The sequence below is a fragment of the Cucurbita moschata genome, unplaced genomic scaffold (genome assembly GCF_002738365.1).
Source record: "Cucurbita moschata cultivar Rifu unplaced genomic scaffold, Cmos_1.0 Cmo_Scf00016, whole genome shotgun sequence".
Lineage (NCBI taxonomy): Eukaryota > Viridiplantae > Streptophyta > Magnoliopsida > Cucurbitales > Cucurbitaceae > Cucurbita > Cucurbita moschata.
The window spans coordinates 3,979,851-4,004,173 of record NW_019268532.1 but is presented as its reverse complement, the minus strand read 5'-3'; the positions used below and the strand labels follow the sequence as shown (position 1 = coordinate 4,004,173).

The following is a 24,323-nucleotide window of genomic DNA, read 5'->3' as shown; positions in this document are numbered from 1 at the left end:
TTTTTTTTTTTTTTTTTTTTTTTTTTTTTTTTTTTTTTTTTTGTTATTTTTGTTTAAATTTTTAGTTTTGGGGTTTAATTTTTGTTAGGGATTAGAAGGGCTGGTGAAGGTAAGCCATCAGAGGTGGATGAGTAAGCTTTTTATTAAGCGAAACGCAAATGGTTCCGCACATGGCTTGTGGATCGTGGTGTGGTGTGGGTTCCCTGCAAACTGAGTCGATTTTTAAGGTCTAAGATGGGAAAGCCGTTACCAACCACTTTTCATAAATACCTCCTTTTTTGTTTACTTCACTAATTTTAGTCTTTCATGTTTTTTAATTTTAGTGGTTCACAAATATTTACTTTTCTTTGCTCATCTTTAATCACCTAAGCTTAGTTTAATACACTCAAATCGTTGGTTCATGCAGAGTTGATGATGCCGTCCTGTGTTTGATACCCTACTCGCATGCGGTTTAGTTGGTGGCACGATTGACTCACTCATTTGATGGTCTGGTTTGGTTCAATTGAATCAATACACTGATTTAGAGTATTTTAATAAGAAACTCAAGTAGTTGTTAGATTAAATTGATTGGAACAATCTTGGTTTGGATTTGAGGTAACAAACTTCTCTATTTAAATACTTTTCAACTGTACGTATGTGATTATTCTGTATAATGACGTGCAAATTACTTACAAATTTATCTTTTCTAAAACGTTACAGGACTCTAGTATTCAAGTTGGCTCTTAATTGAATAAAGTTTGTTATGTCATTTGTAAAAGAGAGTACTCCTCATAACGTTTGTCCCCATTGCAAAGTAACAAACCCTCGATGACAAAAGGAAAATGGTTGTATTTTTGTTGTATTATGTGATGTAGTTGAAATTTGAGTATGCATATATGATAAATGTTATAAGAGGATTGACAAGAAGAACTTATACAACCTGTGTTTTAGTTGTTAGATAATATCAACGCCTCGCAAAGAGATAATAGAGAGTTCATGCATTCCACTTATTGAATAAGGTTCTATGGTCGGTCCGCGACCCTTGGATACCTAAGGCGTCTTTGGGGTGATCTTGTAGTTCCTGCAAGGTGGAAACGATGGGGTCAATCCATGAATTTTCCTTCCTTCTACCACATTTCGTTTAAAGGGTTGAAGGGAGATATTGCATCAAACTGTTCGCAAGGGCCAATTTAAAGGTATGATTTCAATATTCGTTTAATTTAAAAATAAAAAATAAATAAGTTGCTAAAATTAACTCATAAATTATGAAAATCAAATACATCTCCTTAATTTTCATGAATGAAAATATAACATTATTAGATTTTTAAAATAACATTTTTTTTTTCTTTAATTATTATATTTTAAAAATAACAATATATATATTTTTTTTCTTTAATTTAAAATAGAAAATTCGATGTTTGACTTGCTCGTCTCGTCAACTCTACAGCGAGGAAATGTACGAAAGAACACGCGGGAAAAAAAAAAGAAAAAAAAACCGTTATAGGAAAAATGTTGAGAGTGGGATTTGAACCCACGCCCTTTCGGACCAGAACCTTAATCTGGCGCCTTAGACCAACTCGGCCATCTCAACATTTGTGATTCAGCTTCATTCATAATATAATGGTATAAAATGTAAATAATAATATATATAATATATATATTTTTAAGTTTCCAATAACGACAATTTTCAACTAAAAATTAAAAATTATAATCGTCTGGAAATAGTTTAGCTAATATAATGATACGAGAAAAACAAATAATCAAGGAAATTAGCTCTAACATTATTAGATTGGTGAAATTAATTTAAATAAATTTGACGATTTTATTCTAAAACTGAGAGAAATATTTTAAATTATAACCTAGTTGAAGTATTGTTATATCATAATTTATATTTTTATGATAATTTAGGACCTCTGACTTCATTTATATTCCATAAGTTATTTTCAAGATAACTAAAATATTTTTATATAACTTTTTATTTTTGTTGGTATGATTTCTTGAATTAAGTGTTTTATATTTTTATTGTTTTTTAATTTCATTCTCTATCCTTCTATTTTTCTTACGTGATCAATTAATCTAAAAGTATTGTATTCAATTGAACTATGTTCTAGAGTAATTAATTAATCTAGAAGTATTGTATTTAATTGAACTATGTTACGATGTTACAATTTTATAAAACCTTTTAATATTTTTTTAAAGGTTAGAATTCTCGTATATCAACTTTATTATTATTTATTATTTTTTTAATTTTATTTTATTATTTTTTTTTTGAATTTTTTAAATGTTAGAATTCTCGTATATCAGCTTTATTATTATTTATTATTTTTTTATTTTTATTTTATTATTATTATTATATTTTTTTTTTTTTTTGAAGGATTCCACATTATTATATTTTTAAAATAACAATATGGATTTTTTTTCTTCTTTAATTTAAAATATAAAATTGTCAAGGAGGAAATGCACGAATAAACACGCGGAAAAAAATGAAAAAAGAAAATGTTAAAAATCAAATGTTGAGAGTGGGATTTGAACCCACGCCCTTTCGGACCAGAACCTTAATCTGGCGCCTTAGACCAACTCGGCCATCTCAACATTTGTTGTTCAAAATCATTTTTTAAATATATTTCAATAAAATTTGAAATAATAAGAAAAGATATTTTTCTGAAAGTTTCCAGTGACGACAATTTTCAACTAAAAATTAGAATATCTTAATAATTAAAATTTAAAATTTCTAATTGTTATTGTGTTAAATGAACTTAGAAATAGTTTAGCTAATATAAAGATATGAGAAAAATAAATAATTAAGAAAATTAACTCTATATCTTAAATTATAATTTTATTGTTCACATTTTTAAATTTTATAAATTTAACACAAAAACAAAATCAAAAACTTAAAATTAAAAAAAAAAAAATTATAAAATAAACTATTGGATAATTTTAAAGTTCATCGGTAGACCTATCATTCATGAAAAACTAGGACCAATCTTCAAAACACGTGTACGCTCACACAAAACTCAAGGAGAAGGCTACTCGCCTCTCTAATTTTTTTTCTTCACAAATTCTCTTTGTCCAAGCGATACAAGCCTATTCTCTCTCAACCTCCTCAGCAACTTCGTTTCTCTTCCTTTCTTAAAGCTATAGGATAAGGCCCATGTCACGACTCCTAGCTTAGAGGAAAAATTTCACGGTCAAAGTTTTCGGGTTATGGGCTCAAATTTAATAGAAAAATTAACCATTAGAGAACACGTTTTAGAGCTTTTCAAAACTTAATCCCATTCATCAAAGTCACAAAGTTGTAGAATACATCTTCTTAGCTGACTTCAAACATGCAACGCGAAGTGTTTATGATTTCAACAAACGGTAAGATTCTCTAAAATTATTTCAATAGGGCCGTTATTGTCCTATTTTTCCAACTCCTTGAATCTTTATTACGAAGTTCTATATGAACAATCATTATAGTATTTCAGAACGTGATTGTAAAGCATATACAAAATCATTATCAAACGGATGAATTAATGGGTGAGTAGAAGAGTTAGGGTCCCGGTTTCATGTGTTGTTGGAGGAAAAGGAAAAGAAGAATTAGTAGTCGTATTGAAGGATTCTTTGATGTTGACAAATCAATAAAAGGCAGCCCACTCGCTTTTTAGGTGGCTTTTGACGTTGACCAAATTTGTTCTTTCCCACTAATCCTCATTTTTATCACGCTAAATCTAAATCTATAGGTCATCGAAATAATTCATAAATTTTAATAATTAAATATTATTTAATTATATGAGATTCTAAAAATATTCTCAGAGATCTTATTACTGAGCATCCTAAATAAAACATATGAGATTGGATGTTGATGGGAGAGGATAACCAAACATTTCTATTTTAAAATAATTCAAAATAGACAATATCTACTCTATTATTAAAATATTTATTATTATTATTATATTTTTATAAAATAATTATAAATTGAATTCTTATGATTAAATTAAGAAAAAGAAATTGAAATTGTCGCCAATCATAATCCCAACGCCAAACACGCCCCCAACAATTTGAACAAACTCCAATATGAAATGAATAAATACAATTTTTAGATTAAAAAAAAAAAAAGAAAAAAAAAGAAAAAGAAAAAGAAAAAAAGAAATCTCCAAAGGGAACCTTTCCCCTTCCTTGAGGCTTCTGCAAGCTTCACCTTCCATTTTAATTTCACAATCACTGCCAATGGGTAACTGCTTAGATTCTTCTGCTAAAGTTGAAACTTCCCACACCTCCCAAGCGACTTCCGGTAAGAGTTTTCGAGTTTTGCCTGATGGTTTCTGAGTTTCCGCTGGATTTTTTTTTTGGTGGATTCTGCTATTTCCTCTTGTTCTTGCCAAATTTGAAATAGAGTTTTTGGTTTGATGATATTGTATAGCTTTGTAGTGTTCGTACTTCAAAAATTGGTTCCAAGTTTCGGATTCATTTTTCTGATTGGGAAGAAAAAGATTTAGGAGTAGAAATTTATTTCGAACTCCTACAAAATCCAACCATTTTTATTAGTTTTTTTACGATTAGAATCAAGATTTGAAATCCTTGTTTCAAGAGATGATAAACAAGAGAAATCATTTCAAATATTTCAAAATCTTTGTGAAAACAAACAGGCCAGCAAGTGTTCTTGCACTTTAAACCGTTTCTAGGCCATTAAACGTCATTTTTGTTTAACAAATCTCTATATTAGTTTACTTAAGTTCAACAATTATGCATCCAAACACTGAAATCTCCCCCTACAATTAGCTGCAAGGGTGGAGCAAAGAACAAAGGGCGCTAAATTTTTAAAATGGGAAGATTATGTATCTAAAAAATTAGAAGGTCAAATTCTGCCCCTCCCTCTAAAATTTATGGCTCTGCCCCTATTAGATGGTTACATTATTCTAAAATGAAAGCATTAAATGGACCTAACTAACGACGAGATGTATTAGACATATAATTAAACGATTAGAGATTTATAAGTAACTTTTTTAAGTATAGGGTCCCAAGCGATGCGACGCGAAAGTTTTTGAGATATTTTAGAAACTTTGTTATCTTTTGATAGGATGTTCTGTTAATGCATTTAAATTTGCAATAACCAATAATTTCCTCTGTTTGTTCTTCTTGATGGATTAGAAATCTCCCAGAGTTCAAGCAAGAAATGTCATCCATTAGTTCCTTCCAATCTTCCTAGCTCATTGGAAGATAGGAACCGAAACATATCGAGTCTTATCACATCAAGAACAGAAGGTGAAATATTGTCATCTTCCAATTTGAAGCCTTTCTCTTTCAATGAACTCAAGAATGCAACTAGAAATTTTCGACCCGACAGTCTGTTAGGTGAAGGGGGATTTGGTTGTGTTTTCAAAGGATGGATTGATGAAAACACATGGGCCGCTACAAGGCCAGGATCGGGAATTGTTGTCGCTGTCAAGAAGCTTAAGCTTGAAGCTCCCCAAGGCCACAAGGAGTGGTTGGTATGTTGCTTACTTGATATTTTCTCTCTCTCTTTCGTATGTTCCTTTTCGGTTGTATGTTCGTGTCTGCTACTAACTGCATACGAATTTCAGACAGAAGTTAATTATTTGGGAAAATTTCATCACCCAAATCTAGTTAAGCTGATTGGGTATTGCTTGGAAGGCGAGAATCGGTTATTGGTGTACGAGTTTATGCCGAGAGGGAGTTTGGAGAATCATCTCTTCAGAAGTAAGTTCCTGGGAAATAGCATTTACCTTACTTCTATCCTGTGGATGCTTCATATGGTTGACTCTGCTTGATTTAATACAATTCTATGGATTCAGTTTCTTGAATATTTTTCGTTGAAATATGTTTGCTTCTCTCTCTCAAATGCTATAATTATCAGTTGCCAACTTGCCCCCATTGTAAAGGTAGTTAACAGTTTGTGTATGTACGCTGATGAATGTTCATCTTTTTGCAGTTTCTTTTTCTTGCATATTAATTTCTAAAACTTATGGTTACTATAACATATTGAAAAGAATTTATATTATGATCTTCTTTAGGAGAGATCGCAAGGATTCTGAATCAACAGAATCTTATCCGTTGCTTGTGTTAGCCATTTGGATTGGCCTAGTGGTCGGGGGATGTGATTAGTAAAAGGTTAGAGGGAATGAGTTCAAGCTATATTGACCATTTTTCTTTAATTTAATATCTTATGAGTTATCTTGGAAATAAAATGTAGCAGGGTTAGGTGGTTGGTTTTTGAGATTAGTTGAGATGCGCGCAAGATGACCCGTATACTCATGGGTATTAAAAAAAAGAATAATCAGTTGCCTGCTTTACTTGAATATTGAGGAATCCAAAGAGGTAAGTGAACTATAGTTTTACTTCTCATTCCAACATGATGAATGATGGTCCTCTTAGATATTCCTTATATACTGTAACGACCAAAGTCCACCGTTGGTAAATATTATCCTCTTTGCGCTTTCCCTTCTGGGCTTCCCTTAAGGTTTTTAAAACGCGTCTGCTAGAGAGAGGTTTACACACACTTATAAAGAATGGTTCATTCTCCTTCCCACCGATGTGGGATCTCACAATCTACCCTAATCCACCTGCTAAAACACGTCCTCGCTGGCACTTGTTCCCTTCTCTAATCAACGTGGGACTCCCCAATCCACCCCTTTTGGGGTCCGGCGTCCTTGTTAGTACACTGCCTCGTGTCCACCCCCTTTGGGGCTCAGCCTCCTCGCTGGCACATCGTCTGGTGTCTGGCTCTGATACCATTTGTAACGGTTCAAGTCCACCGCTAACATATATTGTTCTCTTTGAGCTTTCTTTTTTGGGCTTCCCCACAAGGTTTTTAAAATGTGTTTGCTAGGGAGAGGTATCCACACCCTTATAAAGAATGATTCGTTCTCCTTCCCAACCGATGTGGGATCTCATATATACTTTTTTCGAAGTTGGAGCTGTATTACTTTACATAGGACTAAGAGTACTCAAAGATCTAAATGGTCTTTGCATCTTGATGATGTTGCATATTACCCTCTTTTCTTTACAAGTTTATATTGGGAAAAATGCTTGCATGTTATCCTCTTTACTAGTTTATAGTGACATAAGTACTTTCACATGGTTTTGGATTTTGATATGAACACCTTGGGAGATTCACACTTTATTTTTGCTTCTTAAATTCAACAAACTTACCTGCTAAGTTCTGTTGTGCCAGCGTGTTCCCAACCTCTTTCTTGGGCAGTAAGGATCAAAGTGGCCATAGCTGCCGCCAGAGGTCTTTCTTTTCTTCACGAAGCCGAATCGCCTGTCATTTATCGCGATTTCAAGGCATCCAACATCCTACTTGATGCAGTAAGGCAGCTCTTCTTGTTAAGAACACAAATGATATATGATCTTATTATAGGAATTGTTAATAGTAATTTTGAGCATTGTTAATGCAGGAATTCAATGCTAAGCTTTCTGATTTTGGTTTGGCGAGGGCTGGTCCCACTGGAGATAGAACTCATGTAACTACTCAAGTTATGGGGACTCGAGGCTATGCTGCACCTGAATATGTTGCTACAGGTTCGTAACATACCCTATATTTCAAATTGTTGGTGATTTTCTCTCTTTCATTTACTTAAGTTGATTTTCTCTCTTTTTCCATTTTATAACGCAAGAGACACCAGGAATTTGAAACTTAGTTCCAAAAGTACAAAATAATATCCATGGAGTCGAATCAAAATGGTTTTCAAAATACTGAAATTTCGAGAAGCAACATTAAAGTAATATTATAATGACAAGAAGGGAGATGACTCGATCTAAGGGATGCCCCTGCAGCTGCATGGCTTCGCAGGCTCTTGCAGCCGACGGTGGTCTATACTCCATTTGAAAAAAGAACAGAAAAATATGAATGAGTATAAAAATATTCAGTAAGCAACTTACTTGTAAAGGCTCGTCAGACTTAATCCTTAGGACGGTCTCTCAAGATATGTGCTCATATTCTAACTCTAGCATTAGCCAATGTCATGTCCGATACTAGCCCTATAAGGCTTATATGTACCAAAATCCTAAACATGCTTAGTCTAGGGTGTATAACTAAGCCCCTCGAGTCATAATGTAGGATTAAGTTGTACTTAGCCTTTTGTTTACATTCCCCAAAGTCTATTATTAACTCAGTGCTACTAGCACATAAGTCAAATATCTCTATAACGGACTCATGGGTAAGTTTCATGTTGTATGAGGTAATCTGTGCACTATTCGCACTCTAGTACTCTGACCACCTGCACCCATATGAATTGTCTACTAGGTGCACCCTATAGCATACTCTCTATGACTTCAGCATCTCCTGTGGGTGCCAATTAACCTTTATCTATCAAGTAAACCCTAATCATGCTAGAAAAGCTTGAGGTTACTCATCAACGGTCCCTACTTGATTGCTTGGTCACCCAAAAATACCAGTGTGACCAAATGTGGATCCTAGAACTAAGAGAATGTGCAATATTTTCTCATGTTCATGCTTATAATCATTTAGAATCTCTAGGGCACATGGCACATTTCCAATATAATATTTGGGGATACAAAGGTATTTAATCTCTATAACACACAATCATGCATAATACATACATGTAACGGTGTCCAACATGCTCAATCAACAGATTTACAAACATCCGAAGCATGCTAAAGTCCTCATAAAGTTAACACTAGTAAAAGTTCACAACATACATGCGAAAACTTTAAAATAATATCGTGCTAAACCAAAAAACAAACAAGTATTTAGGCTTGATCAATTAGGTTTACCATCATGCTTTCTAATAAATTTGTCCATTATCCTAATCGACCCTACAAGTATTACTTAAAAATTATCCAGCTTGTTTCTGGTCTCCAAGAGTTTCAATTCACAAAAATCCTTAATTATGTCCTATGGGATGAAAAGTTGGACTATTCTAGGGTGTTTATGTTTTTTTAGTGGGTTCAGTAAAAGTTCTGACTATGATTGTTTAGAGTAAGAATCTATATGGTCTCCATTGCTATTCTTAAAAGAGTACGTGAACATTGGTGAAACTATGAACTTAGTGAGAAAATGTGCACACGAATGCTACTAGCTTTTACATTATCCATGCAAAGTTATGATTGAAATTTTTTATTTATGTTACATTCTTTATGTTTCTTGAAAGAAATTCTTGGCGGTTAACCGTGTAAACTGCAATATCCATTGCTTGGCAGGTCGATTGACATCGAAAAGCGATGTTTATAGTTTTGGGGTTGTGTTACTCGAATTGTTATCTGGTCGACGTGCTGAGGACAATCTTGTCAATTGGGCAAGTCCATATTTGGGTGATAAGAGAAGGTTATTTCGAATTATGGACACCAAACTTGAAGGGCGGTATCCTCAAAAGGGAGCTTACATAGTCGCTAATTTGGCTACACAATGCCTTAGGAGTGAACCAAGAGCTCGACCACGGATGGTAGATATTTTGGGTGCATTAGAGGAGCTTGAATCCCTAAAAACTACAACTAGAATCTCACAACCGGTTCAACGTGCAACTCTTGCTTTGACAAACTCGAAGCCAAAGACTGATGCACCTCTTTTGATATCGCATCAGAAGTCACCACGACGACAATAATGAAAATGTATAGTATAGTGTACTCATTAGTGCTATTACAAAAAAAAAATATTGATAGATTCTTTACAGGTATACTATGTAAGGTTTGAGTTGGGTAAAAATAGAAGTTCAAGGTGGGTAACAGTTGGGATTTATATAAAGGCGTGTAATTAATTATTTTTATTTTTAATAATATTTTTTATTATTTTATTAATATAATCTTGAATATAATTGTAGTACAAGACCCCACCGAATATTTGATTTTTTCTTTATAAATTAATATATTTTATTTATATATAAAAAATAAAATAAAATCAGAGGAAGAAGCTCAATTTTAAATAATACGTTTTAATTTTTTTGTTTTTTTTTTTTCACTCACTTAGGCTCTCATTCAAAGATTTTTTTTTTTTTTTTTTTGTTTTTTAGCCCAATTAGAAAACAAAAATCAGTTGGAATAGAGAATCGACCCACAAATCGACCCACAGATCGACCCACAGTTAAAACGTGTTAGAATCGACTTCACAGTTAGAAAACGTGTTAGAATCGACTTCACAGTTAGAATAACATGTTAGAATTGACCCTACAATCGACCCTAAGGTTAAAATCAGTTAGAATAATAGAACCCACCATTAGAATGTAGTTTCTGATAGTTAGAATAACACGTTAGAATCTACCCAGAATGCACTTTCTAATTTTTATTATGATATCAAATTTTTGTTCTTATCAGACTAGCCTAAATTAGCCTCTTTGTTTTTTTTAAATATTTTACTTAATATTACTTTACTTAGTAAAAAACCAACTTCAATTTACTAATACCTACCATCAAATCATGAATGTTGGAAATTTTTTTATTATAAATGGTTAAACTAAAAAAATCGAATTTATTATTTACTTACAAAAAAAAATCAATTAATTTTTTTTGAATTTCTATTAATATTTTGTTTTTTAAAAAATAACTATAATATCTACATTGGTATAAGTTTATTTATTATTATTATTATAAATTTTTTAAAAGGGTTTTTCAAACTCCAAATTAGGTAAGCAATAAAAATAAATAAACCATCCTTCATTTCCTTCGCATTCCAATTAAAAATTGACGCATTCCAATTAAAAATAGAAAAACAAATAAAATCAAAACAGTAAAACTATAAAATTGGATGATAAGTTCCTAGTCAAATGTAAAACAGATTTAATATATTTTTTCTTCAAATTTATTCGCCTATTTCAAACAATAATCCTATCCTTCTACTTCTACTCTATAAATACAACATTACATTCACTTCCTTCCTCGTACTTTTCATTTCATTTATATTTCACATTTACAAGGTAGAATGGCGAGAATACTCTGTCTAATTGCTTTAATCTTCTTTTCTTTGTTTGCTTTTTCTCAATCCTTACCACTCTCAACACAAGGAAGATGGATTGTAGATGCTCGAACAGGTCAACGTGTGAAGTTGAGTTGTGTCAATTTGGTATCTCATGCTCAGTCTATGGTTGCTCAAGGACTTGATAAGCGTCCATTGAAAGAGTTGGTAGCTGAGATTAGTACTCGCAAATTCAATTGTGTTCGATTGACGTGGTCTGTCCATATGTTTACTCGTTATGCATATGAGACTATTGGTGATGTCTTTGACGGTCTAGATATTGCTGACGTAAAAAATGGAGTTAAAAAGCACAATCCTGAAATATTGAAAATGACGGTTGCTAAGGCGTTTCAAACTGTCATTAATGCTTTGGGCTCGGAGAAAATTATGGTTATTTTAGATAATCATATTAGCCAACCAAGATGGTGTTGCTCTCTCGACGATGGAAATGGGTTCTTTGGAGATTGCAATTTTAACCCTAGTGAATGGCTTCAAAGCTTGTCATTTGTTGCCGTGCAATTCACATGCAATCCATATGTGAGTTTGACTTTCTAAACTTTTTTTTTTTTAAATGAAAATTTCGTTATTATTATTAATATTTTGAATTTTTACGATCCTTTTTGTGTTAAAGGTGGTAGGAATGAGTTTAAGAAACGAGCTTCGAGGGTCATTATCAAATGCTGATGCCTGGTGCTATTATGTGAGACAAGGAAGCCAACTGATCCATAGAATAAACCCTAATCTCCTTGTAGTCATTTCTGGACTAAACTATGACAATGATCTAAGCCATCTAAAGAAAAGACCTCTAGGCTACACTTTACACAACAAAGTAGTGTTGGAGGCACATCTCTACTCGTTCAGTGGAGATCATGAAAGCAAGTTCACAAAGAATCCATTAAATGTAATATGCGACCAAATCATGGAGAAGTTTGAAAAGGAAGCTGGGTTTGTGGTGGACATGGAGAATCCATATCCTTTGTTCCTTAGTGAATTCGGGTACGATCAATCGGGTGGAAATGATGCTCAAAATCGATTCATGAGCTGCTTTTTAGCTCGAATTGTAGAGAAGGATATTGATTGGGCGTTGTGGGCTTTCCAAGGAAGTTATATGTATAGACAAGGACATCAAGATATTGAAGAAAGTTTTGGTGTTATGGATTACTCTTGGACTAAAGATCGTAACCCTAAACTTCAACAATTACTTCAACTTGCCAAGAGAATCAACCAAGGTTTTTCGTTGCTGAATTATCTATATGAATCCTATATATATTATTTTATCAGAATTTGAAACAAAAGTTTGTTTTTGCAGATCCAAATTCAAAAGCACCAATGTCATACATAATGCTACACCCAGCATCGGGACAATGTGTTAAGTCCAATAGCAACGGAGAGGCTGAACTTGGTGATTGTACAGCTCTGACCCAATGGAACCATAGTGGAGATGCAAGTTTGATGAAGTTGTCAAGCGGGAAATGTTTGAAGTCTGCTGGAGATGGAAAGTCGCCGGTGGTATCCGATGATTGCTCTGGTGATGGAAGCAATTGGACGGTGGCTTCAAAAGCAAAGCTTCAATTGGCCACCAAAATTGGTGAGGACAACTTTTGTTTGGAAAAGGAATCAGACACTTCAATTGTTGTGAAGAAATGCATTTGCCTAGACGAGGGGAGTTGCATGGATGATCCTCAAAGCCAATGGTTCAAGCTTATTCCAACCAATGTTGCTTAGTTTATTTATTAATTTTAAATAGGAATTTAGAATTTTGTTAGGTTCTATTGGAATTGGAATTTGGTAGCAGTTTTTAGGATTAGATTTTGTTCTTAAATCGTATTGGTCAATAATCTTTTCGTATACAAACGAGCATGAATCTTTTCGTATACAAACGAGCATGAATCTTTTCGTATACAAACGAGCATGAATCTTTTCGTATACAAACGAGCATGAATCTTTTCGTATACAAACGAGCATGAATCTTTGAAACTTTGTGGAGGAACTTTGGGGCATTAGATTCTCACTAAGGCGGTTTTTTGAGCATTAGATTCTCATTAAGATGGAATAGTCTACCATCTACATTTTTACAACTAATTGATTTAGTCTATCAGTTATTTGTCTCAGTTTTACAACTAATTGATTCAGTCTATCAGTTATTTGTCTCATTTTTACAACTAGTTGATTCAGTCTATCAGTTATTTGTCTCATTTTTACAACTAGCTGATTCAGTCTATCAGTTATTTGTCTCATTTTTACAACTAGCTGATTCAGTCTATCAGTTATTTGTCTCATTTTTACAACTAGCTGATTCAGTCTAGTTGAATTGGATCAGTTATTTGTCTCATTTTTACAACTAGCTGATTCAGTCAAGTTGAATTGGATTAGTTATTTGTCTCATTTAGCCTTTTGGTTATTTGTCTCATTTAGTCTATAATCGTGCATTTTTTATGTGATTTGAATGATGGGAGCATATTTTGGAACTTGACAAAAATAGGAGGTAATTGGTAATTTCTTTTTAAAATAATGTCATGTTATTGAATCGAATTGATAATTTTAGTAGCTAATTGAATTTTCTATATGAATTTTCTCATAGGACAAGCATGAATATGGTTTATTAATATTTGAGAAGTATATAACAACATTATTGGAAATTAAGCTTCTAAAGCATTATACTTGGCTACTAGTAGTATGTGATTTGCTCGGTATTACTAAATTGTCGGCATAATGATGCAGTTGATAGCATGTTTGTTCTTTGTTATGTTTATTACAACATATTTATTAGCAGTAATTCATGATTGTGTCTGTTAATAGGTTATTATATAGTTTAAGGTTACTATATAGTCTAAGTCCACTAATAGATATTGTGTTTATTTGGAGTTTTTAAAACGAGAGATTTCTACCTCTTGTAAAGAATGCCAATGAGATCCCACATAAATTGAACAGAGGAATGAATGATGTTGGTTTCGGGGTTGGAAGAAAAAGGTCCTAGGGGTAGGGGTGGATTGTGAGAATTTGACTTTGGTCCTAGGGGGTTGGAAGAAAAAGGTCCTAGGGGTTGGAAGAAAAGAAAAAAAATACGAAACTTGAAATTTGACTATTTAAAACAAATTACATTCTAACCGGCCAACAAATCTTGCGCCTAAAGATGCCCTTCCATTCTACATGTAGTAACGTTAATTCAAATAGAAATACGCCCTTTCATTGTACGTGTGTAGTTTAGAAATAAGCAAAACCCTTAGGGAAAGCCCAAGAGGAAAAGCTCAAAGAGAACAAGGAGTGGGCTTGGGCTGTTACAAGTGGTATCAGAGCTAGACACTGGGTGATGTGCCAGCGAGGCACTGAGCCCTGAAGGAAAGTGGACACCAGGTGGTGTGTCAGCGAGAACGTTGAGCCCAGAATGGGGTGGATTGTGAGTTTCCACATTGATTGGAGAGAGGAACGAGTGTCAGCGAGGATGTGGGCAATGAAGGGAGGTGGACATCGGACGGTGTGCCAGCGAGGACGCTGAGCCTCGAAGGGAAGTGGATTGTGAGATCCCAAATCGATTGGAAAGAGGAACGAGTGTCAGCAAGGACGTTGGACCTCAAAGGGAGGTGGATTGTGAGATCCCACATCAATTGAAGAGAGGAACGAGTGCCAGCAAGGACGTTGGGCCCCGAAGGGAGGTGGACATAGAATGGTGTGCCAGCAAGGACACTGGACCTTGAAGAGGGTAGATTGTGAGACCCAACATCGATGGGAGAGAGGAACAAGTGCCAACGAGGACGTTGGGCTCTGAAGGGAGGTGGATTGTGAGATCCCAAATCGATTGGAGAGAGGAACGAGTGCCAGCGAGGACGTTGAGCCTCAAAGGGAGGTGGACATCGAACGGTGTGCCAGCGAGCACATTGAGCCCCGAAGGGAGGTTGACACCAGGTGGTGTGTCAACGAAGACACTAGGCCCAAAAGGGGGTGGATTGTGAGATCCCACATCGATTGAAGAGAAGAACGAGTGCTAGCAAGGACGTTGGGCCCTGAAGGGAGGTGGATATTGAATGGTGTGCCAACAAGGACATTGGGCCTCGAAGGGGGGTAGATTGTGAGACCCAACATTGATGGGAGAGAGGAACGAGTGCCAGCGAAAACGTTGAGCTCTGAAGGCAGGTGGATTGCGAGATCCTACATCGGTAGGAGAGGGGGAACGAAGTATTATTTATAAGGGTTTGGAAACCTCTCCATAGCAGATGCATTTTAAAAACCTTGAGGGGAAGCTCGAAAAAAAAAGTCCAAAGAAGACAATATCTACTAACAATGGGGTTTGACAGTTATATTAGTCAATAAGAGAGGAGAGACCACACAACAGCGTGTAAGCTAGTAGAGGCTCGAGGTCACTCCCCTTGAAATTATATTATTAGGATACAAGATGGGAACTACGAAAAGTCCATAATTGTATTTGTAAGTTGGTTATACTAGTATGCATGCATATGTTCTGTAGTATCATTAGGTTATCACGTGGGGATCGCTCAAAGGATCTCCAACCATTTTTTTCGATATTGAATATGCTCTATAGAATTATTATAGAATAGACAACTAGTAGATTTTTTTGTGACAGAAGTCATATATATCTAAAAGTTAATTATGGTAGAGGTGGCACCCCACCTTATCATGCTTTGATTTGAAAACAGGGGAATGATGGAGTGCAACCTGACTTTAATAATGTACTCAAGGAAGCTTGGTCACATGACTTTAATAATCCAAGGATGTTCAATAGAGCTTGATATTGTTAACCAAATCATTGGATAGGGTCATATAAGATTAGTTGAGCGTTAAAATGTCTATTTGGAGAATGAAAACTCTAGTGCAAGCTCAGGCAAACTTGAAGATATTGGGTGAAAAACCCCCTCTGTATTAGCAAGCTCGGAGGAGCTATACGAGTTACTAAGGATGAGAATCTGGGTCATTACACCAAGAGACCTATTAGTAAACACATGTTATATCGATCCATAGAGTTTATAGATATGGTTGGTATTTATTTGTGAGCCTACGAATGAGCTACTTATTGAATAGCTTTGTACTCACGTGTGCAACTCCTTTTTTCTCTTGCAAACGGTACCTAAGATAATAGTTAGTAACTAGCATATTCTAAAAGTTAGGAGACTATGAAGTTGGTTTGATTAGAGTCTTATATAGACTCGAGAGCGTCAGTTGTAAATATGTTTGGGACATGTTACAGGTTGGCTTGTATACTTCGAATTTTATTATAATAATTTTTTAGATTAAGTTATTTAGCCTTGAAAGGAATCGAAATGGTGGAGAGATTGAAAATAGTTGTTAATAATTAGTGAAATGATATTTTACATTAATAAACTCCTAATGAGAGCAGCCTCGGCGCTATCGTTTTGTGTTGCGGCTAAGAGCTGCGACAATCGCTCACTTAAATCATTCATTTCCCCATGTAAGCTCCTTATGTAATTGCACGTTTCTTGCAACACTTCGGAAGCCGACACCTACGCAACAAAGAATAAATTAAGTACATTATAGAGTCTCCCTGAGACCTATAGAACCCTCGAACAACCTTCCTTTAATAGAGGCTCGACTCCTTCTCTGGAGTCCTAGAACAAAATACATCATTTGTTCAACACCAGAGTTACTTTTGATTATACATTCAAGGCTAGCAACTTATTTGTTCGACATTTGGAGATTCTACTTACCTTGCTAATTTAAGAACATAGCTGTGATATCATATTAGGAATCATGACACCCACATCCTATATTAGCTAATTTAGGGAATGATCATGAGTTTATAAGTAAGGAATACATCTCCTGGTATGAGACCTTTTGGGAAAGCCCAAAGCAAAGTCACGAGAGTCTATGCTCAGAGTGGACAATATCATACCATTGTAGAGATTCTTGATTCCTAACATGGTATCAGAGCCATGCCCTTAATTTAGCCATGTCAATAGAATCCTCAAATGTCGTGAGCCTTGGAGGTATAGTCAAAAGTGATTCAACTGTTGAATAAATGGTGTACTTTGTTCGAGTACTCCAGAGAAGGAGTCGAGCCTCAATTAAAGAGAGGTTGTACGAGAGCTCCATAGGCCTCAGGAGAAGCTCTACAGTGTAGTTTGTTTGGGGGGAGGATTGTTGGGAGGGAGTCTCACATTGACTAATTTAGGGAATGATCATGAGTTTATAAGTAAAGAATACATCTCCATTGGTATGAGATTTTTTGGGAAAACCTAAAGCAAAACCACCAGAATTTATGTCCAAAGTGGACAATATCATACCATTGTGGAGAGTCATGATTCCTAACAATCTTCAATGGTGTTGAAAAGCAAAGAGTTAGAATTATAACCTTGTTGGAAGGGATGTTGCGAATTTGAGGGATGAGACGCTGCAGCTTGGAAACAAGGTCGGTGATCTGATGGTCAGAGATATGAGCGGGGGAGGAGTTTCTGGAACGAGATGATCGTCGGGTGGACATTGTGGGGAATGAGCAACGTGATGTTGTGGGAATAAAGGATGGAGGAGTATTTATAGAGAGAGGGGGTTGCTGGGGTTCAAGCGGACAGCTGCAATGGAGAATAGCTGTGGGTGAATTTGCTGTTGTGTTGCCTTTCTTACTTTTTTGGGGTTACATCTGTCTAATCGCTCTGCTAGGTCCGTTGTTGTGGACTATAGACTATAGGGACATACACGAATTAAGTTGAAAGTGGACTATAGACTATAGGAACATACACAAGTTAAGTTGAAAGATATTTTTAGACTATCGAAATTTTGAATTGGTTGTTTTGATGACTAAGTAACTTGAATAGAATAGCGGACCATCCAACTCAACCCTCTATTTTCAGATTGGATTATTGGGCAGTTTTTTTTATAATTTAAAAATCCTAATTATTTATAATACATATTAATAATTAAAATATCATAAAATTTAAATATAAAGTATTTATAAGTCACAAATTATCACTAACCTTAATTATAAATATCAAATATTTTTAGTATTCATAATAATTTTACCAATAGAATAAGGTTAGGTTGGAATCCTATTTTTAGTCGGGTGAACTATTTATTAGTTAACTTATAAGGTAAAATCTCTTCTAACACTCTCAAGCGGGTATTAGATAGGTAAAGAATTAAATTAGATCTAACCAAACAAAGTTGGAGTTAAAGAAAGACTAAGAAAAAAGTGGTCAAGAATAATGAATGTGAACCCGGAAACTCAAATAAGTCTAGTTTTCATTAGGCCAACCAACTCTATGAACATAGCACGTTTTCTATAATACGGCACGTTTTTTTTTTCCTTTAAACGTGATGAAAAGTAAATATGAGTAACGTTTGAAAATTAGAGTTTGCAAGATAGTTCATTTTTACTCGACTTTTTATTAGTTTCAACGCTAAAAAATGAGTCAATTATGTTCGAATTTTCAAACCGATATGTTCATCAATCTTATTTTTCATTTTCACACTTAGAAACTTTACATCACATGGAATGTTGGGGTCTAAGTAGTATGGTAATAGAAAAGGGTTTAAGAAGTCAAAGAGTATGAAGAAACAGTTGAGGGGAGAAAGTTGTGGTTCATATTTGAATTGCTGATCAGTAACCAGAACGACAATGTTGACCAGATAAGTTTTAAGATTTAAAACCATTATATAATAATATAATTAACATATGTTTAGTACACACCAAACTAAACGTAAATAGCCTATCAAAACAACAAATTTCTCATTATCAAAACAACAAATTTCTCATTAAGTAACAACTCAACGATGTCAGTTCAATATGTTTCGTGCATAAATGATACTGTGAGATCCCACATCGATATATTGGAGAGAGAAATGAGTGCCAGCGAAGACGCTGGATCCCAAAGAGGAGTGGCTTGTGAGATCCCATATCGGTTGGGAAGAAGAACGAACCATTTTTTATAAGAGTGTGGAAACCTCTCTATAGCAGACGCGTGTTTAAAAATTTGAGGGGAAGCTCAAAAGGGAAAGCCCAAGGAGACCATATCTGCTAGCGGTGAGCTTGAGTTGTTACAAATTATATGAGAGTCAAACAACGGGCGGTGTGCCAGTGAGGACAGTGAATCCTGAATGGTGGGTGGACACCAAGTAGTGTGCCAGCAAGGATGCTGGATCACAAAAGGGGGTGGATTGTGAGATACCACGCTGATTGGAGAGAGAACGAAACATTTTTATAAAGATGTAGAAACCACTCCATAACAAGCATTTTGAAAACCTTGAGAGAAGTTCAAAGAGAACAATATCTGGGTGTGGAAACCTTGGGAAGCCCAAAGAGGACAATATCTGGGTGTGGAAACCTTTCCCTGTCATTTTGAAAACGTTGATGGGAAGCCCAAAGACAATATGTGGGTCTAGAAACCTTTCCCTAAGACGCGTTTTGAAAACCTGATCAAAAGCTCAAAGAGGACAATATCTGGCTGTGGAAACCTCTCCTTAGGAGCCGTGTTTTGAAAACTTTGAGGGGAAGTCCAAAAAGTACAATATCTATGTTTTCAGCTGGAAGGAAAAAATTCAAAGAGGACATTATCTGGTAGCGGTTGGCTTAGGCTATCATAGACATTCTATACATGTGTAATTATCAGCCAACCAATTGCTCTCCGATAACTTCTAAACACAAAAGTGATGTTTTTTTTTTACCGTTGTTCTCTCTTACATCGAATGTTACAAAATTCTTAGAAACTTGTTCTCTCTTACATCGAATGTTACAAAATTCTTAGAAACATTGTGACAGTCTTCTTAAATAATTTGTTCAAATCAAGTCGAGGTTTCGAATCTCACACCCCAAAAAGGTCATCAATAATCCGAGTAAAACATCATTAGTTATTATACTAAATCTTCAACTAAACCACTGTGGATAGTAGAAGTGAATGATCAGTAAATTCTTGCCCCTGCCCCCTGTGGACAGGCATTCTAGGACGACAGTTCATAACTCAACCATGTTTCATCCACATGGTTTGGTGCATTAAATATTGGTACCTTCCTGCATTACCCCAATTTACCTGATATTAGTATGATGTCCCTGAAGCCAACATCCGGTACTCCATGACAGCCACTCCTGACTCCTGCCAAGACTCCAAGTCTACTCTTTCTCTTCTTCTCCATTTTCTTTATTTAACTAAACCAATTATTCTACTCTAATAATTTAATATTCTTCACGTGAATTAACTGTATCTTTTTCAGATCATTAAAGCAAACATGTGTACTTTAGGGTTACATTGTTTTCGTACGAACTAAATTGTTCGGTTTGTTAAAATTTAAGGACTATAAGTGGTTTTTAACCTAGGGTGAGAAATTAAATATTCGATTTTTCTTTTTAAGCTTGAACTTTCGGAATTTTATTGAAGGTCTTAGAAGTAGTGTTTTAAGATAGAAGAGAAAAATGCTTAAAATATCCTAGGAAGCCAAGAGAAATATAAAAGAAAATAGTCGTAATTCTGTCGAAATTCCTTTACGAGATTTGTTTAGGATGTTGAGAATATCAAGTTTAGGCATTTGATTTGTTCGAATTTGTCAAGAATCAAGAAAGAACGAATGGTAACATTTTTAGGTTCTTGTTCTCGATTTTTCTTCAAATTCGCGAGTTTTACTTGAATTTAGATTATAAATTTTTAAGATTTAATGGTATTTCGCACATAATACTTGAAGGAAGCTGGAGTTGAATCGATTTCAAAGTCGATGTTTCAGTGTGCGTCAAGAACGAAAAGATTTTACAGCTTTGGACCATCTTTGGACTTATTTATTTCTTCATGTGTTTAATTTGAAATTACAAGAAAAATACCCATGTAAAGATGGATAAAAATTCTAAAATTTTGGTGAATGAGAGAAAGTTATAAAAATCCAAAAAAAAAAATCATAAACCAATCGAATTCAGGGAAACAATAGCATCGGCGAGGAGAGAGAGTGACATACAACAGACGAAGAACGATGATATGCAATCGGCGTCGAGTATAGGCAGAAGAAGCATGTTCCTGGATGTCAAAGTCTGAATGGTTGCGCACATCCATGGATCGACTTGACCGAATCCGTCTACCTACCTTCGACCTCATCGAGCGACCCACAGTTCAACCCGAAACTCATGACCGAGACTCCCCAACAATGTTCGACCTGACCCAATTCCTACGTGCCATAGATGTCAACCTGAAACTCGTGACCCAGACTGCCTGACGATGTTCGACCTGACCCGATTCCTACGTGCCATGTGCCATGCAAGTAAGCGTGTGCGTCTCCCTTCTTTTACCCAAATGAAGAGATAGCAACTTTTGTGAATAAATCGAAGGACCAAAAAGTTGACATTCATCCACAAAATTCGTTCTCCATAGCTCGAATCATGCTACGAGTCTTATACTACTATTATCTTTAGGAAAAATTAAGGAGCCAAATTGGTAAAGTCGAGGGGAGATACGCTCTCAATCGCCCAAATGAGAGCAACTTGGATTCAATTTTTTTGGGAAGTTAGTCGAGCAACCTACTTTCACTCAACCTATTTTATTGGTTTTTGAACTAAATTAGTTTAAACCTGTCTCAAATGATCTATGGTGTGTAGGACTACAATATTAGAAAAAAAAGAATCGAGTTAAGTAGTCACTGAATCTACTAAAAAATCTCGTGTTTCATAGGGTTCAAGATTGGTCTTCACACATCAACTGCTCACCTAAGGTAGACGATGACGTGACAGTCCCAAAATAGACCACATCATCCCTTTAGGTTTTCTAGATCTTTACTCGTTGTTTAGATTGGTTCACTTACTTTTTAGACTAGTTTTCATAATAATTTTTAATGTTCTAGAAAATAGACTCCATTTGGACCCTACCAAAGAAGTTTTGAAAAGTCGTAAAAAGTGATCTTGAACACAACCGAACAGGTAAAACTCTACATTCAATGACTATTACTCACTGATTGGACCGATTCACCTACTTTTAGAACAGTTCTTATAAAAATGTCTGTTGTTCAAGACACAATTTTTCACCTACCCAAAACGTTTGAAGGAATTTTGACCTTGGAAAGGTCGTGAATAGTAATCCCAAACACAACCGAACAAGTAAGTATACAAAGTAAGTTATAAGAAATACTTGCCGGGGTCAATTAGGACCTTGAATAAATGATTAGAAATTTTGTTTAGGAGCCTAATGATCGAGTATCCTGATATTTAAACCTTAAAAGTCTAAAATTTTAAGGTTTAGCCCATTTTCAGTGGAGAACTCTGGTAGAGTTAACAAGTTTATAAGCTTTCCAACATGCCTCGGTTGATTTATTATCCCTTGTTTGGTTGAGCATGATGCACGTATATTCACATTTTTAAATGCATGATTTTAAGTTCGAGAACTAGTATGTGCCCATTTATGCTAATAGATGATTGTTATGTGCTAAAAAAAAATGTTATGATTACATTAGATAATGAACCACTATTCTAGGCTTTACTCATGTTAGAATCTAGATTTGAATTTCATAGAACACTGGGTTGACCAGATATCTTGTATGGGTGATTATGGTATATCCTGTTCTTAAATTAGTCAGGAGAGATTAGGGTCTAGTTGATATACAGAGTTCAGTTATGAATCACTGAAGAACTCAGGAGTCATAGAGGATACACTACTAAAGTAGCTACAGTTGTGTCTAATGGGGAGCCATGGTCTTATACTATTATACTCAAGAGGCGGTGTGAATAGGCAGTTTATAGTCCTAGTCTAAAAAGGTGATATGACAAGTAGTTTACTATTCTCAGGACGTGTAATTTATTATTCTAACTCGATGAGGGTGTACAAATAAGAAATTTACTGTTTTTTCTTGAAAAATGTGATGCGACAAGTAGTTTACTCATCTTAGGATAGGCAGTTGTTGTCTAGCACCACCAAGGAGAACCTTTTAATTAGAATCCAGTAGGCAGACACGTGTGAAGTATGGTTACCATTTTAAGAGTGAAGAGTTCTTCATATTTATGATATTTATCGTAGGCTTTCTCCATGGAACATACTAACTCGAGGCATAGTTAGTGCAAGGTTGACAAGGGATTGAGACAAATGTAAAACATAACGCTAAGAGTATTAAAAGTTCTTAAATTATGATCACTAAGGGGTCAAAGTACTCCTTTAAGGAGGTATGCATTAGGGATAGATAGGTACTTATGATCTTGAAAAGGCTAGCACATATTAGAGTCACGGTTCTAACTAAGGAATATATAGTTTAGCACATAGCTTACGGCATGTTATAAGGAACAAGTACAATGAGAGTCTACATGTAGGTTGCTTACTGAGTAATTTTAAAAGCGAAAAAAAATTATTTTTCAGGTGGACAATAGATCACTGATCACGGTGAGAACATATTAGGATGTGCGGCTATGGAGGTGACCTCATCAACCATAAGTCTTCTATTTTGGTTATAAATGTCTTGTGTAAACCTCGTTCATCTGCAAATAAATTTTGTATTTGAAGTTGTACGTATGCACATGTATATTTAACTTGTTTTGTTTTAAGGTATTTAATTTTAATGTCTTTTGCTCTTCGATTTAAAAGGGAAAAATTTTATCACTTTTTTACCTTTATGTCAACATATCGGTATGTGATTCAATACATCGAAAATTGGGACATTACATGTGCGACTATGACATGCTTATAAATGGTATGCTAGACTGTCAGCTATGTTAATTATGCGTGATGCCCTTGACCACAACCTCAATGTCTGTCATATGAATCTCATCTTGTAACTCTCTCTATTTGGTGACGAGAGTGAACAGATAATGTTCTCTAGCTTCGCTCTAACTTATTCTGCGTGAGAGAGGGAAGAGATAATGTTCTCTAGCTTCACTAACAATAGACATTAGTAAGCATGCTACCTTCTCATGTTAAATTTATTATGAGTGAATAGATACTTGCATTTATGGTTATTGTAAATCTATACTTTTTCACAATACAGATAATGTCTCTATGTCTTCAATAGGAATACTATGGCTGTCAGTTTTAGGTCATATGTGGAGTAATTGTGTTTGTAATCTTTCAACTGTCTAGTGTCTAGAGTCGTAGGCAATTAGTTTTCTATTATGCATAATCACACAATCCAGCGCTTTTTCCAAGGCCTCACTATACACCACGAGATTTCTCGTCCCACCTGACACTTTGAGTACTAGAGCTTTCACTAACCTCTCCTTTGACTCCGGAAAACTCTGCTAAAATTTTGGAGTCCAGACAAAGGTTGTCCTTATTTGCCAACTTGTATAAATTTTAGAGAAGCCTCGAACGAACCTTTGTAATAGCTTGCTAGTGCCAGAAAGCTTCAAACTTCAGAGACTATTGTTGACCTTGGCCATCTCATAACCATTTCTATCTTAGCTAGATCCACAACAACAATTCACATTTAGAAAATTTGGCGTACAACTAATGAGCTCTCAACATAGGCACGATCTTTCTCCAATGATCCTCGTACTCTGCTTCTGACTCAAAATAGAGTAATA

General features: G+C 35.0%; 3 protein-coding genes and 2 non-coding genes across 5 annotated transcripts; 2 read left to right on the top strand and 3 right to left on the bottom strand.

Annotated features, from left to right (window-relative positions):
- Nucleotides 1-1,489: 1,489 nt before the first annotated feature.
- Nucleotides 1,490-1,570, bottom strand: TRNAL-AAG. Its single transcript has one exon. It is a non-coding gene; the product is annotated as a tRNA-Leu (tRNA).
- A 920-nt stretch (nucleotides 1,571-2,490) lies between these two features.
- On the bottom strand, nucleotides 2,491-2,571 carry TRNAL-AAG. Its single transcript has one exon. It is a non-coding gene; the product is annotated as a tRNA-Leu (tRNA).
- A 1,525-nt stretch (nucleotides 2,572-4,096) lies between these two features.
- Nucleotides 4,097-9,686, top strand: LOC111454748 (probable serine/threonine-protein kinase PBL3). Its single transcript, XM_023096272.1, has 6 exons — nucleotides 4,097-4,252; nucleotides 5,110-5,450; nucleotides 5,544-5,679; nucleotides 7,154-7,290; nucleotides 7,380-7,503; nucleotides 9,145-9,686. Exons 1-6 carry the CDS (start codon nucleotides 4,189-4,191, stop codon nucleotides 9,543-9,545), a joined length of 1,203 nt encoding a protein of 400 aa, XP_022952040.1. The 5' UTR covers nucleotides 4,097-4,188; the 3' UTR covers nucleotides 9,546-9,686.
- Nucleotides 9,687-11,014: 1,328 nt separating this feature from the next.
- Nucleotides 11,015-12,613, top strand: LOC111454747 (major extracellular endoglucanase-like). Its single transcript, XM_023096271.1, has 3 exons — nucleotides 11,015-11,425; nucleotides 11,520-12,117; nucleotides 12,198-12,613. The coding sequence occupies exons 1-3, from the start codon at nucleotides 11,015-11,017 to the stop codon at nucleotides 12,611-12,613; spliced, it is 1,425 nt and encodes a 474-aa protein (XP_022952039.1).
- Nucleotides 12,614-16,209: 3,596 nt separating this feature from the next.
- Nucleotides 16,210-17,339, bottom strand: LOC111454749 (transcription factor PRE6-like). The gene is made up of 2 exons (XM_023096273.1): nucleotides 17,211-17,339; nucleotides 16,210-16,362 (listed from the first exon to the last, which is right to left on the bottom strand). The coding sequence occupies exons 1-2, from the start codon at nucleotides 17,337-17,339 to the stop codon at nucleotides 16,210-16,212; spliced, it is 282 nt and encodes a 93-aa protein (XP_022952041.1).
- Nucleotides 17,340-24,323: the final 6,984 nt, after the last annotated feature.